This window comes from Pezoporus flaviventris, unplaced genomic scaffold (assembly GCF_033815535.1).
Source record: "Pezoporus flaviventris isolate CSIRO_AGI_PZ_B2104156 unplaced genomic scaffold, CSIRO_AGI_Pfla_v1 ptg000181l, whole genome shotgun sequence".
Lineage (NCBI taxonomy): Eukaryota > Metazoa > Chordata > Aves > Psittaciformes > Psittacidae > Pezoporus > Pezoporus flaviventris.
The window spans coordinates 133-17,533 of NW_026892729.1; the positions used below are offsets into that span (position 1 = coordinate 133).

The 17,401-nt window shown below is 60.5% G+C and overlaps 2 protein-coding genes across 2 annotated transcripts in view; one reads left to right on the plus strand and one right to left on the minus strand.

Moving 5' to 3' along the window:
• The first annotated feature begins 538 nt into the window (after nt 1–538).
• DGAT1 (diacylglycerol O-acyltransferase 1) lies at nt 539–7,156 on the plus strand. The gene is given in 7 exon segments (XM_061440906.1): nt 539–595; nt 1,596–1,708; nt 1,811–1,876; nt 4,049–4,136; nt 4,243–4,305; nt 6,994–7,027; nt 7,030–7,156. Coding segments are annotated over 7 exon segments (516 nt in total). The 5' UTR covers nt 539–553; the 3' UTR covers nt 7,140–7,156.
• Nucleotides 7,157–12,282: 5,126 nt separating this feature from the next.
• Nucleotides 12,283–17,401, minus strand: part of LOC133262035 (casein kinase II subunit alpha-like) — a 28,718-nt gene continuing 23,599 nt past the window's right edge. Inside the window, exons 11-13 of the mRNA XM_061440908.1 lie at nt 16,818–17,005; nt 13,344–13,448; nt 12,283–12,368 (exon numbers count right to left, since the gene is read on the minus strand). Of these exons, the coding sequence (XP_061296892.1) occupies nt 12,283–12,368; nt 13,344–13,448; nt 16,818–17,005 (379 nt within the window). The remainder of the gene's footprint in view (nt 12,369–13,343; nt 13,449–16,817; nt 17,006–17,401) is intronic.

Sequence of the window (17,401 nt, forward strand, 5' to 3'; positions counted from 1 at the left end):
TGATCCCATCCTTGTTCCTATCCCATCCCATTGATCCCATCCATCCTATCCCTACCTGATCCCATTGACCCCATCAACCCCATCCCTGCCTGATCCCATTGATCCCATCCCTGTTCCCATCCCATCCCTGTTCCCATCCCATCCCTGCCTGATCATATCGATCCCATCCCATCCCATCCCTGTTCCCATCCATCCCATTCCATTGATACCATTGATCCCATCCCTGTTCCCATCCCATTGATCCCATCCCATCCCTGTTCCCTTCCCATCCCGTTGATCCCATTGATCCCATCCCTGTTCCCATCCCATCCCTGTTCCCATCCCATTGATCCCATCTCATTGATCCCATCCCTGTTCCCATCCCATCCCTGTTCCCATCCCATCCCATTGATCCCATCCCTGTTCCCATCCCATTGATCCCATCCCTGTTCCCATCCCATCCCGTTGATCCCATTGATCCCATCCTTGTTCCCATCCCATCCCTGTTCCCATCCCATCCCATTGATCCCATTGACCCCATCCCATCGCTCTGACCCCGTCTCTCCCATAGGATATGGATTATTCCCGGATCATTGAGCGGCTCCTCAAGCTGGCCGTGAGTGCCTGCACCCTGGGGGGGGGGGGGGTGTCCCACTGACCCCATCCCTGCCTGATCCCATTGACCCCATCCCTGCCTGATCCCATTGATCCCATCCCTGCCTGATCCCATTGATCCCATTGACCCCATCAACCCAATTGACCCCATCAATCCCATCGATCCCATCAATCCCGTTGACTCTGTCGACCCTGTTGACCCTATTGATCCCATTGATCCCATTGACCCCATTGATCCCATCGTTCCCATTGATCCCATCGACCCCATTGATCCCATCGACCCCATTGATCCCATCGACCCCATTGTTCCCATTGATCCCATTGACCCCATTGAACCCATTGTTCCCATTGACCCCATCGACCCAATTGTTCCCATTGATCCCATTGACCCCATTGAACCCATCGTTCCCATTGTTCCCATTGTTCCCATTGACCCCATTGATCCCATTGACCCCATTGAACCCATTGTTCCCATTGACCCCATCGACCCCATTGTTCCCATTGATCCCATTGACCTCATTGAACCCATCGTTCCCATTGACCCCATTGTTCCCATTGTTCCCATTGATCCCATTGACCCCATTGAACCCATTGTTCCCATTGACCCCATCGTTCCCATCGACCCCATTGTTCCCATCGATCCCATTGACCCCATTGTTCCCATTGGCCCCATCGTTCCCATTGACCCCATTGTTCCCGTTGACCCCCTTTGATCCCATTGACCCCATTGACCCCCTTTGATCCCATTGACCCCATCGACCCCATCACCCCCATTGTTCCCATCGACCCCATCACCCCCATTGTTCCCATTGACCCCATCGACCCCATCACCCCCATTGTTCCCATCGACCCCATCACCCCCATTGTTCCCATTGACCCCATCGACCCCATCAACCCCATTGTTCCCATTGACCCCCTTTGATCCCATTGACCCCATCGACCCCATCAACCCCATCGATCCCATTGACCCCATCGACCCCATCATTCCCATTGCCCCCCAGGTCCCGAACCACCTCATCTGGCTCATCTTCTTCTATTGGTTCTTCCACTCCTGCCTCAACGTCGTGGCCGAGCTGATGCAGTTTGGGGACCGGGAATTCTACCGGGATTGGTGGTGAGGCTCCAGGGATGCAGCGGGATCAAGGGGGGGGGGGGGGGGGGGGGAACCCCCCCAATCCGGATGTGATTCCCAACCCCCCCCCCCAATTCCCATCAGGAACTCGGAATCCGTCACCTACTTCTGGCAGAACTGGAACATCCCCGTCCACAAGTGGTGCCTCAGGTACCCCCCCCCCCCCAAACCCTGTTAATGGGAACCACCCCAACCCTGTTAATGGGAACCACCCCAACCCTGTTAATGGGAACCACCCCAACCCCATTAAAGGGACCCCCCCCAACCCTGTTAATGGGAACCCCCCCAAACCCTGTTAATGGGAACCACCCCAACCCTATTAATGGGAACCCTCCCCCAAACCCTGTTAATGGGAACCCACAGAACCCTGTTAATGGGAACCCTCCCCCAAACCCTGTTAATGGGAACCCACCCAACCCTGTTAATGGGACCCCCCCCCAAACCCCATTAATGGGACCCCCCCCCCAAACCCCATTAAAGGGACCCCCCCAACCCTGTTAATGGGACCCCCCTCCCCACCCCTGTTAATGGGAACCACCCCAACCCCGTTAATGGGAACCACCCCAAACCCTGTTAATGGGAACCCCCCCAACCCTGTTAATGGAAACCACCCCCAACCCTGTTAATGGGAACCCCCCCAACCCCGTTAATGGGACCCCCCCCCTCAGCACTGTTAATGGGACCCCCCCCAACCCCGTTAATGGGACCCCCCCAACCCTGTTAATGGGACCCCCCCCCCCCAGCCCTGTTAATGGGAACCCCCCCAACCCCATTAATGGGAACCACCCCAAACCCTGTTAATGGGAGCCCCCCCAAGCCTGTTAATGGGAACCACCCCAAACCCTGTTAATGGGACCCTCCCCACCCCTGTTAATGGGACCCCCCCAAACCCCTTTAATGGGACCCCCCCCAACCCTGTTAATGGGACCCCCCCCCAACCCTGTTAATGGGAACCACCCCAAACCCTGTTAATGGGACCCCCCCAACCCTGTTAATGGGAACCACCCCAAACCCTGTTAATGGGACCCCCCCCAACCCTGTTAATGGGACCCCCCCCAAACCCTGTTAATGGGACCCCCCCCAACCCTGTTAATGGGAACCACCCCAAACCCTGTTAATGGGACCCTCCCCACCCCTGTTAATGGGACCCCCCTCCCACCCCATTAATGGGACCCCCCCCAACCCTGTTAATGGGACACCACCCCCAACCCTGTTAATGGGAACCCCCCCAATCCCTGTTAATGGGACCCCCCCCCCAACCCTGTTAATGGGAACCACCCCAAACCCTGTTAATGGCACCCTCCCCACCTCTGTTAATGGGACCCCCCTCCCACCCCATTAATGGGACCCCCCCCAACCCTGTTAATGGGATACCAAAGGGACCCCCAACCCTGTTAATGGGACACCACCCCCAACCCTGTTAATGGGAACCCCCCCCAAACCCCGTTAGTGGGACCCCCCTCCCACCCCATTAATGGGAACCCCCCCCAAACCCCTTTAATGGGAACCCCCCCCAAACCCCGTTTATGGGAACCCCCCCATGAACCCCGTTTTTGGGGACCCCCCAACCCCATTTTTGGGTGCTGGGTCCCCTTTGAACCCCATTTATGGGGTCCTGACCCCCATATTTTGGGTGCTGGGCCCCTTTGAACCCCATTTATGGGGTCCTGCCCCCCATATTTTGGGTGCTGGGCCCCCTTGAGCCCCATTTATGGGGTCCTGCCCCCCATATTTTGGGTGCTGGGTCCCCTTTGAACCCCATTTATGGGGTCCTGCCCCCAATTTTTTGGGTGCTGGGCCCCCTTGAACCCCATTTATGGGGTCCTGCCCCCCATTTTTGGGGTGCTGGGTCCCCCTTGAACCCCATTTATGGGGTCCTGCCCCCCATTTATGGGGTCCTGCCCCCCATATTTTGGGTGCTGGGTCCCCCTTGAACCCCATTTATGGGGTCCTGCCCCCCATTTATGGGGTCCTGCCCCCCATATTTTGGGTGCTGGGTCCCCTTTGAACCCCATTTATGGGGTCCTGCCCCCCATTTATGGGGTCCTGCCCCCCATATTTTGGGTGCTGGGTCCCCCTTGAACCCCATTTATGGGGTCCTGCCCCCCATTTATGGGGTCCTGCCCCCCATATTTTGGGTGCTGTGCCCCTTTGAACCCCATTTATGGGTCCTGCCTCTGCCCCCCATTTATGGGGTCCTGCCCCCCATATTTTGGGTGCTGGGTCCCCTTTGAACCCCATTTATGGGGTCCTGCCCCCCATTTATGGGGTCCTGCCCCCCACTTATGGGGTCCTGCCCCCCATTTTTGGGGTGCCCCCCAGGCACTTCTACAAGCCGATGCTGAGGCGTGGGGCCAGCCGCTGGGCTGCTCAAGTGGCCGTGTTCCTGGCGTCCGCCTTCTTCCATGAGGTCAGTTTGGGGGGGCCCCTGCCCCACTGCGCCCCACAACCCCACTGCACCCCCCCCCCCCCCCCCCCCCTTGCTATGGGGCTGAGCCCCCCCCATATCCCTGCAGTACCTGGTGAGCGTCCCCCTCAAGATGTTCCGGCCATGGGCGTTCATGGGGATGGTGGCGCAGGTAGGGGGGGACCCCTAAAATGGGGGGGGACCCCTAAAGTGTGTGTGGGGGGACCTCTAAAGTGGGGGGGACCCCTAAAATGGGGGGGACCCCTAAAGTGGGGGGGGAGTACCCCTAAAGTGTGTGTGGGGGGACCCCTAAAGTGGGGGGGACCCCTAAAGTGGGGGGGGACACCCCTAAAATGGGGGGTGCCCCTAAGGTGGGGGGGAACCCCTAAAGTGTGTGGGGGGGTATCCCTAAAGTGTGTGTGGGGTATCCCTAAAGTGTGGGGGGTATCCCTAAAGTGTGGGGGGGACCCCTAAAGTGGGGGGGGTACCTCTAAAATGGGGGGGGACCCCTAAAATGGGGGGGTACCCCTAAAATGGGGGGGACCCCTAAAGTGGGGGGGTGCCCCTAAATTGGGGGGGGTTACACCTAAAATGGGGGGTGCCCCTAAAATGGGTGGGGGGGGCTAAAAGGGGGGGTAGCCCTTAAGTGGGGGGCACCCATAAAATGGGGGAGGGGCACAACTAAAGAGGGGGGAGCACCCAAGGGGGGGGCACCCCTAAAGTGTGTGGGGGGCAATCCTGAAGTGGGGGGGGTACCCATAGAATGTGGGGAGGGCACCCCTAAAGGGGGGGGGGCACCCATGAAGTGTGGGGGGGGTACCCCTAAAGGGGAGGGGCACCCCTAAAGTAGGGGTGGGCACCTGAGGAGGGGGCACCTCTAAAGGGGGGAGGGGTAGCCCTAAAGTAGTGGGGGGCACCCATAAAGTAGGGGGGGGGCCACCCCAAACCTGGGTCCGGGCCCCCCCATCCCAAGATCCCATTGGAGCCCTTCCTGCATCCCCCATCCCAAGCCCCTCCCTGGGTCCCTCTGGTCCCACTCAGCAGAGGGGCAGGATCCAATTCCCAAAGATCCTGGAGCTCAATCCCCCCCCACCATCCCCACCCCCATTCCCCCCCCCCCCCCCCATTTCCCCCCCCATCCCATTCCCCCCCCATCTCCCCCATTTCCTCCCATTCCCACCCCTTTCCCCCCGATTCCCACCCCATCCCCATCCCATTCCCCCCCCATTGCCCCGCATCCCCCCCATTCCCCCCCATTCCCACCCCATCCCATTCACCCCCCATCCCCACCCCATCCCCCCCATTCCCCCCCCATCCCCACCCCATTCCCCCCCATTCCCCATCCCCACCCATTCCCCCCATCCCCATCCTATTTCCATCCCATCCCCATCCCATTCCCCCCCATTCCCCCCCATCCCCACCCCATCCCCCCCATTCCCCCCCCATTCCCCCCATCCTATTTCCATCCCCATCCCATTCCTCCCCATTCCCATCCATCCCTCCATCTCCATCCCCATTCCCCCCCATTCCCCCCCCATTCCTCCCCCATTCCCCCCCCATCCCCCCCATCCCCATCCTATTTCCATCCCCATCCCATTCACCCCCCATCCCCCCCCATCCCCATCCTATTTCCATCCCCATCCCATTCCCACCCCATTCCCCCCATTCCCCCCCATTTCCCCCCATTCCTCCCCCATTCCCACCCCATCCCCCCCATCCCCATTCTATTTCCATCCCCATCCCATTCACCCCCCATCCCCCCCATCCCCATCCTATTTCCATCCCCCATCCCGTTCCCCCCCCATTCCCCCCCATTCCTCCCCCATTCCCACCCCATCCCCCCCCATCCCCATTCTATTTCCATCCCCATCCCATTCACCCCCCATCCCCATCCTATTTCCATTCCCTCCCCATTCCCCCCCATTCCCCCCCCATTCCCCCCCATCCCCACCCCATCCCCCCCATTCCCCACCCCATTCCCCCCATCCCCATCCTATTTCCATCCCCATCCCATTCCTCCCCCATTCCCCCCCATTCCCCCCCATTCCTCCCCCATTCCCCCCCATTCCTCCCCCATTCCCACCCCATCCCCCCCCATCCCCATCCTATTTCCATCCCCATCCCGTTCCCACCCCATTCCCCCCCATCCCCATCCTATTTCCATCCCCATCCCATTCACCCCCATCCCCATCCTATTTCCATTCCCTCCCCATTCCCCCCATCCCCCCCCCATTCCCCCCCATCCCCACCCCATCCCCCCCATTCCCCACCCCATTCCCCCATCCCCATCCTATTTCCATCCCCATCCCATTCCTCCCCCATTCCCCCCCATTCCTCCCCCATTCCCCCCCATTCCTCCCCCATTCCCACCCCATCCCCCCCCATCCCCATCCTATTTCCATCCCCATCCCATTCCTCCCCCATTCCCCCCCATTCCCCCCCATTCCTCCCCCATTCCCCCCCATTCCTCCCCCATTCCCACCCCATCCCCCCCCATCCCCATCCTATTTCCATCCCCATCCCGTTCCCACCCCATTCCCCCCCATCCTATTTCCATCCCCATCCCATTCACCCCCCATCCCCCCCCATCCCCATCCCCATTCCCCCCCATTCCTCCCCATTCCCACCCCATCCCCCCCATCCCCATCCTATTTCCATCCCCATCCCATTCACCCCCCATCCCCCCCCCATCCCCATCCTATTTCCATCCCCATCCCATTCACCCCCCATCCCCATTCCTCCCCCATTCCCACCCCATTCCCCCCCATCCCCATCCTATTTCCATCCCCATCCCATTCACCCCCCATTCCCCCCCCATCCCCATCCTATTTCCATCCCCATTCCCCCCCATCCCCCCCAGATCCCTCTGGCCTGGTTCGTGTCCAAGTTCCTGCGTGGAATTACGGGAATGCCGCCGTGTGGCTCTCGCTCATCCTGGGCCAGCCAATCGCCGTCCTCATGTACGTGCACGACTACTACGTCCTCAACGCCGAGGGCCGCCCCTGAGCGGCGCCGCTCCCGGGGGATCCATGGGAGTTGTTCCCAGTGGGATCCATGGGAGTCATTCCCAATGGGATCGATGGGAGTCGTTCACAGTGGGATCCATGGGAGTCATTCACAATGGGATCCATGGGAGTCATTCACAATGGGATCCATGGGCGTCGTTCCCAATGGGATCCATGGGAGTCGTTCACAATGGGATCCATGGGAGTCGTTCACAATGGGATCCATGGGAGTCGTTCCCAATGGGATCCATAGGAGTCGTTCACAATGGGATCCGTGGGCATCATTCCCAATGGGATTGATGGGCGTCGTTCACAATGGGATCCATGGGAGTCGTTCACAATGGGATCCATGGGTACCACTCCCAATGGGATCAATGGGAGTCGTTCCCAATGGGATCCATGGGAGTTGTTCACAATGGGATCCGTGGGAGTCGTTCACAATGGGATCTGTGGGCGTCGTTCCCAATGGGATCGATGGGAGTTGTTCCCAATGGGATCCATGGGTGTCGTTCCCAATGGGATCCATGGGAGTTGTTCACAATGGGATCCGTGGGCATCATTCCCAATGGGATTGATGGGCGTCGTTCACAATGGGATCCATGGGAGTCGTTCACAATGGGATCCATGGGTACCACTCCCAATGGGATCAATGGGAGTCGTTCCCAATGGGATCGATGGGAGTTGTTCACAATGGGATCCATGGGTGTCGTTCCCAATGGGATCGATGGGCGTCGTTCACAATGGGATCGATGGGAGTCGTTCACAATGGGATCCGCGGGAGTCGTTCCCAGTGGGATCCGCGGGAGTTGTTCCCAGTGGGATCGATGGGAGTCGTTCACAATGGCATCGATGGGCGCCGCTCCCATGGGATCAATGGGAGTCGTTCCCAATGGGATCAATGGGCGCCGCTCCCATGGGATCGATGGGCGCCGTTCCCAATGGGATCGTTGGGAGTCGTTCCCAATGGGATCGATGGGCGCTGTTCCCAGTGGGATCAATGGGCACCGTTCCCTGGGATCTGCAGGAGTTGTTCCCAATGGGATCGATGGGCGCCCTTCCCAATGGGATCCGCAGGCACCGGTCCCATGGGATCGATGGGCGCCGTTCCCAATGGGATCAATGGGAGTTGTTCCCAATGGGATCCACGGGAGTCGTTCCCAATGGGATTGATGGGCGCCCTTCCCAATGGGATCGATGGGAGTTGTTCCCAATGGGATCAATGGGCACCATTCCCTGGGATCTGCAAGAGTCGCTACCAATGGGATCGATGGGTGCCGTTTCCAATGGGATCGATGGGCGCCGTTCCCAATGGGATCGATGGGCACCCTTCCCAATGGGATCCGCAGGAGTCATTCCCAGTGGGATCGATGGGAGTCAGTCCCAATGGGATCGATGGGAGTCGTTCCCTGGGATCTGCGGGAGTCAGTCCCAGTGGGATCGATGGGCGCCTTTCCCAATGGGATTGATGGGCGCCCTTCCCAATGGGATCGATGGGCGCCGTTCCCTGGGATCTGCAGGAGTCGGTACCTATGGGATCGATGGGTGCCGTTTCCAATGGGATCAATGGGCACCGTTCCCAATGGAATCGATGGGCGCCCTTCCCAATGGGATCCGTGGGAGTCATTCCCAATGGGATCAATGGGCGCCCTTCCCAATGGGATCGATGGGCGCCGTTCCCAACGGCATCACCCGGCACCATTCCCAATGGGATTGATGAGCACCATTCCCAATGGATCGGCAGGCAATATTCCCAATGGGATTGACGGGCACAGTTCCCAACGGCATCACCCGGCGCCATTCCCAATGGGATCGATGGGCACCATTCCCAATGAGATTGATGGGCGCCGTTCCCAATGAGATCGACCAGCGCCATTCCCAATGGGATCGATGGGCACCGTTCCCAATGAGATCGACTAGCACCATTTCCAATATGATCGACGGGCGCCATTCCCAACGGCATCACCCGGTGCCATTCCCATTGGGATTGACGGGCACCATTCCCAATGGATCGGCAGGCAATATTCCCTAATGGGATTGACAGGCTCCATTCCCAATGAGATCAACCAGCGCCATTCCCAATGGGATTGACAGGCACCATTCCCAAAGAGATCGACCAGCGCCATTCCCGATGGGATTGACAGGCACCATTCCCAAAGAGATCGACCAGCACCATTCCCAATGGGATTGATGGACACCATTCCCAAAGAGATGACCAGCGCCATTCCCAATGGATCGGCAGGCAATATTCCCAAGGGAATCGATGGGCGCCATTCCCAATGGGATCGATGGGCATCATTCACCATGAGATCGGTGGGCGCTGTTCCTAGTGGGATGAATGGGCACTGTTCCCATGGGATCAACGGGAGCCATTTGCAATGGAATCAACGGGAGCCATTCCCAATGGGATCGATGGGCGCCGTTCCCAATGGGATCAACGGGAGCTGTTCCCAATGGGATCAACGGGCACCATTCCCAATGGGATCGATGGGCAGCATTCCCAATGGGATCAGCAGGCGATATTCCCAGTGGGATCAAGGGGCGCTGTTCCCAATGGGATCAATGGGCACCATTCCCAATGGCATCAACTGGCATCACTCCCAATGGGATCGACGGGTGGCATTCCTGGTGGGATGCACAGGCACCGTTCCCAATGAGATCGATGGCCACCATTCCCAATGAGATCAATGGGCACCGTTCCCAATGGGATCGATGGGAGCCATTCCCAATGGGATCCATGGGCGCTGTTCCCAATGGGATCAACCGGTGTCACTCCCAATGGGATCAGCGCGCACCATTCCCAATGGGATCGGCAGGCAGCATTCCCAATGGGATCGACGGGCGCCTTTTGCAATGGGATCAACAGGCACCGTTCCCAATGGGATCAACAGGGTGGCATTCCCAATGGGATCGACGGGCGCCGTTCCCAATGAGATCGACAGGTGGCATTCCCAACGGGATCGATGGGTGCCATTCCCAATGGGATGGATGCCGTTCATAATGGAATCAGCAGGCGCTGTTCCCAATGGGATCGATGGGCGCCGTTCCTGATGGGATCCACCAGTGCCATTCCCAATGGGATCAGCAGGCGATATTCCTGATGGGATCCACCAGTGCCATTCCCAATGGGATCGATGGGCAGCATTCCCAATGGGATCAGCAGGCGATATTCCCAATGGGATCAATGGGTGCTGTTCCCAATGAGATCAACGGGTGCCGCTCCAAATGGGATCAACCGGCGCCATTCCCAATGGGATCAACGGGAGAAGGTCCCAGTGAGATCGACGGGTGCCGTTCCCAATGGGATCAATGGACACCATTCCCAATGGGATCGGTGGGCGGCATTCCCAACAGGATCGATGGGTTCCGTTCCCAATGGGATCAACCGGCGCCATTCCCAATGGAATCAGCACCACAGCGGAGCCCGCGGCTGCCTTGGAGGTGCCTTGAAGGCCTTGGGATGAGGTTGGGAATGGGCTCCACAATTCCCACTTGGAATGGCGAGGGGTGGGGGGGGGAGGGGGGGGGGTCAGCTCCCAAATAAAAGTGGCTTTTTTCCAAGTTTTCCAAGTCCAGTGCAGGGTTTTTATGGGGCTGGGAATGCCCAAACTGGGATCGGGAATCTTCCAACTGGGAGCGGAGCCCAGAAACCAGGTTTGAGGAGCCCCAAACTGGGATCAGGATCCAGGAACTGGGATGCAGCATCCCCAAACTGGGATCAGGATCCATAAATTGGGATGCAGCGTCCCCAAACTGGGATCAGGATCCATAAATTGGGATGTGGCATCCCCAAGCTGGGATCAGGATCCATAAATTGGGATGCAGCACCCCCAAACTGGGATCAGGATCCAGGAACTGGGATGCAGCATCCCCAAGCTGGGATCAGGATCCATAAATTGGGATGTGGCATCCCCAAACTGGGATTAGGATCCAGGAACTGGGAATGCAGCACCCCCAAACTGGGGTCAGGATCCATAAACTGGGATGCAGCATCCTCAAACTGGGGCTGGGAATGCCCCAAAAGGGATCAGGATCCATAAATTGGGATGCAGCGTCCCCAAGCTGGGATCAGGATCCATAAACTGGGATGCAGCATCCTCAAACTGGGATCAGGATCCATAAATTGGGATGCGGCATCCCCAAACTGGGATCAGGATCCAGGAACTGGGATGCAGCATCCTCAAACTGGGGCTGGGAATGCCCCAAAAGGGATCAGGATCCATAAATTGGGATGCAGCGTCCCCAAACTGGGATCAGGATCCATAAATTGGGATGCAGCATCCCCAAACTGGGATCAGGATCCAGGAACTGGGAATGCAACATCCCCAAACTGGGACCGGGAACCCCAAAACCGGGATTGGGAACCCCACAACTGGGTCCGTCCCCCCCACATCCCAAGATCCCTTTGGAGCCGTTCCAGCTCCCATCCCCACATCCCTCATCCCAAGATCCCTTTGGAGCCGTTCCTGCTCCCATCCCCGCATCCCTCATCCCAAGATCCCTTTGGAGCCGTTCCTGCTCCCATCCCCACATCCCTCATCCCAAGATCCCATTGGAGCCGTTCCTGTTCCCATCCCCGCATCCCTCATCCCAAGATCCCTTTGGAGCCGTTCCTGCTCCCATCCCCACATCCCTCATCCCAAGATCCCTTTGGAGCCGTTCCTGCTCCCATCCCCACATCCCTGATCCCAAGATCCCTTTGGAGCCGTTCCTGCTCCCATCCCTTCATCCCTCATCCCAAGATCCCTTTGGAGCCGTTCCTGCTCCCATCCCCACATCCCTCATCCCAAGATCCCTTTGGAGCCATTCCTGCTCCCATCCCCACATCCCTCATCCCAGGATCCCTTTGGAGCCGTTCCTGCTCCCATCCCTGCATCCCTCATCCCAAGATCCCATTGGAGCCGTTCCTGCTCCCATCCCTCATCCCAAGCCCCTCTCCGGGCAGCAGTGGGGCAGGAGCCCAATCCCGCCCCATTCCCGCCCCATTCCCGCCCCATTCCCGCCCCATTCCCATCCCTTCCCCCTCCTTTAGGGCCATACAAAATAAATCTTTATTCTTCATCTCGTAGCTCTCCCCTCCCCCCCCTCCCCTCCCCCCCCCGTCCCCTCCCCCATGGGACTGGGTTGGGGGGGGGCCGGGCTCCGGCTCAAGGCTGGGCCCCGGCTGCGGGCAGGGGGGAGCCCGCGGTGGGGGGCGGGGGGGCGTTGGCGGCCGGGGCCATGGGGCTGCTCCCTGCGGGGGGAACACCGGGAATGGGGGGGGGCGGCTCCTGCTCGGACCCCCGGCAGGGAGCAGCCAGGGAGGGAGCGCGGGATTTAGGGGGAAAACCACACTGCCCATCCCCCCCCACCACATCCATCCCATCCCCCACCCTACCCCATCCCATCCCCCCCATCCCATCCATCCCATCCATCCCATCCCATCCCCCACCCCATCCATCCCATCCCATCCCATCCATCCCATCCCCCCCCACCACATCCATCCCATCCCCCACCCTACCCCATCCCATCCCCCCCATCCCATCCATCCCATCCCATCCCCCACCCCATCCATCCCATCCCATCCCATCCATCCCATCCCCCCCCACCACATCCATCCCATCCCCCACCCTACCCCATCCCATCCAACCCCATCCCACCCCCATCCATCCCATCCCCCCCCCACCATATCCATCCCATCCCCCACCCTACCCCATCCCATCCAACCTCATCCCACCCACATCCCATCCCCCACCCCATCCATCCCCCCCCATCCCATCCCATCCATCCCATCCCATCCCCATCTCATCCCATTTATCCCATCCCCCCCATCCCATCCCCATTTATCCCACCCCCCCATCCCATCCCCCCCATCCCATCCCATCCATCCCCCCCCATCCCATCTCCCCCACCCCATCCATCCCATCCCCCATCCCATCCCATCCATCCTCATCCATCCCATTTATCCCATCCCATTCATCCCATCCTCCCCCATCCCCCCATCCCATCTCCCCCATCCCATCCATCCCATCCAACCCCACCCCATCCATCCCATCCCCCACCCCATCCACCCCATCCCCCCATCCCATCCCCCCCATCCCATCTCCCCCCATCCCCCCCCATTTATCCCATCCCATTTATCCCATCCCCCCATCCCATCCCATCCCCCCCCATCCCATCCCCCCCATCCCATCCCCCCCCATTTATCCCATCCCCCCCCATCCCCCACCTCCCAGAAGCCCCGAGGAGGAGGAGGACGAGGAGGGGGCGGGGGCGGTGCTGGGGCGGGCCCGGCGCCCGGCGCTGCCCCGGGTGGGGTCCTTGGCGATGGGGTCTGTGGGGAGAGGGCAGCACCCATGGGTCCTCTGGGAGCACCCATGGGGGCTGATGGCAGCGGCCCCGGTGCGGGCGATCCCTATGGGGCAGGGTGATCCCTATGGAGCAGGGTGATCCCTATGGGGCAGGGTGATCCCTATGGGGCAGGGTGTTCCCTATGGAGCAGGGTGATCCCTATGGAGCAGGGTGTTCCCTATGGGGCAGGGTGTTCCCTATGGGGCAGGGTGATCCCTATGGGGCAGGGTGATCCCTATGGGGCAGGGTGTTCCCTATGGAGCAGGGTGTTCCCTATGGGGCAGGGTGTTCCCTATGGGGCAGGGTGATCCCTATGGGGCAGGGTGTTCCCTATGGGGCAGGGTGATCCCTATGGGGCAGGGTGATCCCTATGGGGCAGGGTGTTCCCTATGGGGCAGGGTGATCCCTATGGGGCAGGGTGTTCTCTATGGGGCAGGGTGATCCCTATGGAGCAGGGTGTTCCCTATGGGGCAGGGTGATCCCTATGGGGCAGGGTGATCCCTATGGAGCAGGGTGTTCCCTATGGGGCAGGGTGATCCCTATGGGGCAGGGTGATCCCTATGGGGCAGGGTGTTCCCTATGGGGCAGGGTGATCCCTATGGGGCAGGGTGTTCTCTATGGAGCAGGGTGATCCCTATGGGGCAGGGTGATCCCTATGGGGCAGGGTGTTCCCTATGGGTCAGGGTGCTCGCTATGGGTCAGGGTGCCGGCTATGGGGCAGCCCCACGTACAGAAGTAGGGGTGCTCGCTATGGGTCAGGGTGCCGGCTATGGGGCAGCCCCACATACAGAAGTAGGGGTGCTGGCTATGGGTCAGGGTGCTCGCTATGGGTCAGGGTGCCGGCTATGGGGCAGCCCCACATACAGAAGTAGGGGTGCCGGCTATGGGTCAGGGTGCTGGCTATGGGTCAGGGTGCCCGCTATGGGTCAGGGTGCCGGCTATGGGGCAGCCCCACGTACAGAAGTAGGGGTGCTGGCTATGGGTCAGGGTGCTGGCTATGGGTCAGGGTGCTGGCTATGGGTCAGGGTGCAGGCTATGGGTCAGGGTGCGGGCTATGGGGCAGCCCCACGTACAGAAGTAGGGGTGCTCGCTATGGGGCAGGGTGCTGGCTATGGGTCAGGGTGCTCGCTATGGGTCAGGGTGCGGGCTATGGGGCAGCCCCACATACAGAAGTAGGGGTGCTCGCTATGGGTCAGGGTGCTGGCTATGGGTCAGGGTGCTGGCTATGGGTCAGGGTGCCTGCTATGGGGCAGGGTGCCGGCTATGGGGCAGGGTGCTGGCTATGGGGCAGCCCCACATACAGAAGTAGGGGTGCTCGCTATGGGTCAGGGTGCTGGCTATGGGTCAGGGTGCGGGCTATGGGGCAGCCCCACATACAGAAGTAGGGGTGCTTGCTATGGGTCAGGGTGCTGGCTATGGGTCAGGGTGCGGGCTATGGGGCAGCCCCACATACAGAAGTAGGGGTGCTGGCTATGGCTCAGGGTGCCCGCTATGGGTCAGGGTGCTCGCTATGGGTCAGGGTGCTGGCTATGGGTCAGGGTGCGGGCTATGGGGCAGCCCCACATACAGAAGTAGGGGTGCTAGCTATGGGTCAGGGTGCTCGCTATGGGTCAGGGTGCTGGCTATGGGTCAGGGTGCTGGCTATGGGTCAGGGTGCCGGCTATGGGTCAGGGTGCTGGCTATGGGTCAGGGTGCTGGCTATGGGGCAGGGTGCTGGCTATGGGGCAGGGTGCTCGCTATGGGTCAGGGTGCGGGCTATGGGGCAGCCCCACATACAGAAGTAGGGGTGCTCGCTATGGGTCAGGGTGCGGGCTATGGGTCAGGGTGCCGGCTATGGGGCAGCCCCACGTACAGAAGTAGGGGTGCTGGCTATGGGTCAGGGTGCTCGCTATGGGTCAGGGTGCGGGCTATGGGTCAGGGTGCTCGCTATGGGTCAGGGTGCTCGCTATGGGTCAGGGTGCTGGCTATGGGTCAGGGTGCGGGCTATGGGGCAGCCCCACGTACAGAAGTAGGGGTGCTCGCTATGGGTCAGGGTGCTCGCTATGGGTCAGGGTGCTGGCTATGGGTCAGGGTGTGGGCTATGGGGCAGCCCCACATACAGAAGTAGGGGTGCTGGCTATGGGTCAGGGTGCGGGCTATGGGGCAGCCCCACGTACAGAAGTAGGGGTGCTGGCTGTGGGTCAGGGTGCGGGCTATGGGGCAGCCCCACGTACAGAAGTAGGGGTGCTGGCTATGGGTCAGGGTGCGGGCTATGGGGCAGCCCCACATACAGAAGTAGGGGTGCTGGCTATGGGTCAGGGTGCTGGCTATGGGTCAGGGTGCGGGCTATGGGGCAGCCCCACATACAGAAGTAGGGGTGCTCGCTATGGGTCAGGGTGCGGGCTATGGGTCAGGGTGCCGGCTATGGGGCAGCCCCACGTACAGAAGTAGGGGTGCTGGCTATGGGTCAGGGTGCTCGCTATGGGTCAGGGTGCGGGCTATGGGTCAGGGTGCTCGCTATGGGTCAGGGTGCTCGCTATGGGTCAGGGTGCTGGCTATGGGTCAGGGTGCGGGCTATGGGGCAGCCCCACGTACAGAAGTAGGGGTGCTCGCTATGGGTCAGGGTGCTCGCTATGGGTCAGGGTGCTGGCTATGGGTCAGGGTGTGGGCTATGGGGCAGCCCCACATACAGAAGTAGGGGTGCTGGCTATGGGTCAGGGTGCGGGCTATGGGGCAGCCCCACGTACAGAAGTAGGGGTGCTGGCTGTGGGTCAGGGTGCGGGCTATGGGGCAGCCCCACGTACAGAAGTAGGGGTGCTGGCTATGGGTCAGGGTGCGGGCTATGGGGCAGCCCCACATACAGAAGTAGGGGTGCTGGCTATGGGTCAGGGTGCTGGCTATGGGTCAGGGTGCGGGCTATGGGGCAGCCCCACGTACAGAAGTAGGGGTGCTCGCTATGGGTCAGGGTGCTCGCTATGGGTCAGGGTGCTGGCTATGGGTCAGGGTGCGGGCTATGGGGCAGCCCCACATACAGAAGTAGGGGTGCTGGCTATGGGTCAGGGTGCGGGCTATGGGGCAGCCCCACATACAGAAGTAGGGGTGCTGGCTATGGGTCAGGGTGCGGGCTATGGGGCAGCCCCACGTACAGAAGTAGGGGTGCTGGCTATGGGTCAGGGTGCTGGCTATGGGTCAGGGTGCCGGCTATGGGGCAGGGTGCGGGCTATGGGGCAGCCCCACATACAGAAGTAGGGGTGCTGGCTATGGGTCAGGGTGCTGGCTATGGGTCAGGGTGCCGGCTATGGGGCAGGGTGCGGGCTATGGGGCAGCCCCACATACAGAAGTAGGGGTGCTGGCTGTGGGTCAGGGTGCTGGCTGTGGGTCAGGGTGCGGGCTATGGGGCAGCCCCACGTACAGAAGTAGGGGTGCTCCATGGCGTCGCGCGCCGTCAGCCGGCTCTGGTGGTCGTAGCGCAGGAGCTGGTCCAGGAAGTCCAGCGCCTCGGCGCTCACCAGGTGCTGGTTCTCGCTGTGCACGAAACGTTCCCAACGCTTCCGGGAATGTCTGCGGGAAAACGGGAACGGGGTGGGGTCAATGGGGTCAATGGGGTCAATGGGGTCAATGGGATGGGATGGGATGGATGGGTTCAATGGGATGAATGGGATGGGTTCAATGGGATGGGATGGGATGGATGGGATGGGGTGGATGGGATGGGGTCAATGGGATGGGATGGGATGGATGGGTTCAATGGGATGGGATGGGATGGGGTCAATGGGATGGGATGGGATGGGGTCAATGGGATGGGATGGGATGGGGTCAATGGGATGGGATGGGATGGATGGGTTCAATGGGATGGATGGGTTCAATGGGATGGGATGGATGGGGTCAATGGGATGGGATGGGATGGGGTCAATGGGATGGGATGGGATGGGGTCAATGGGATGGGATGGGATGGGGTCA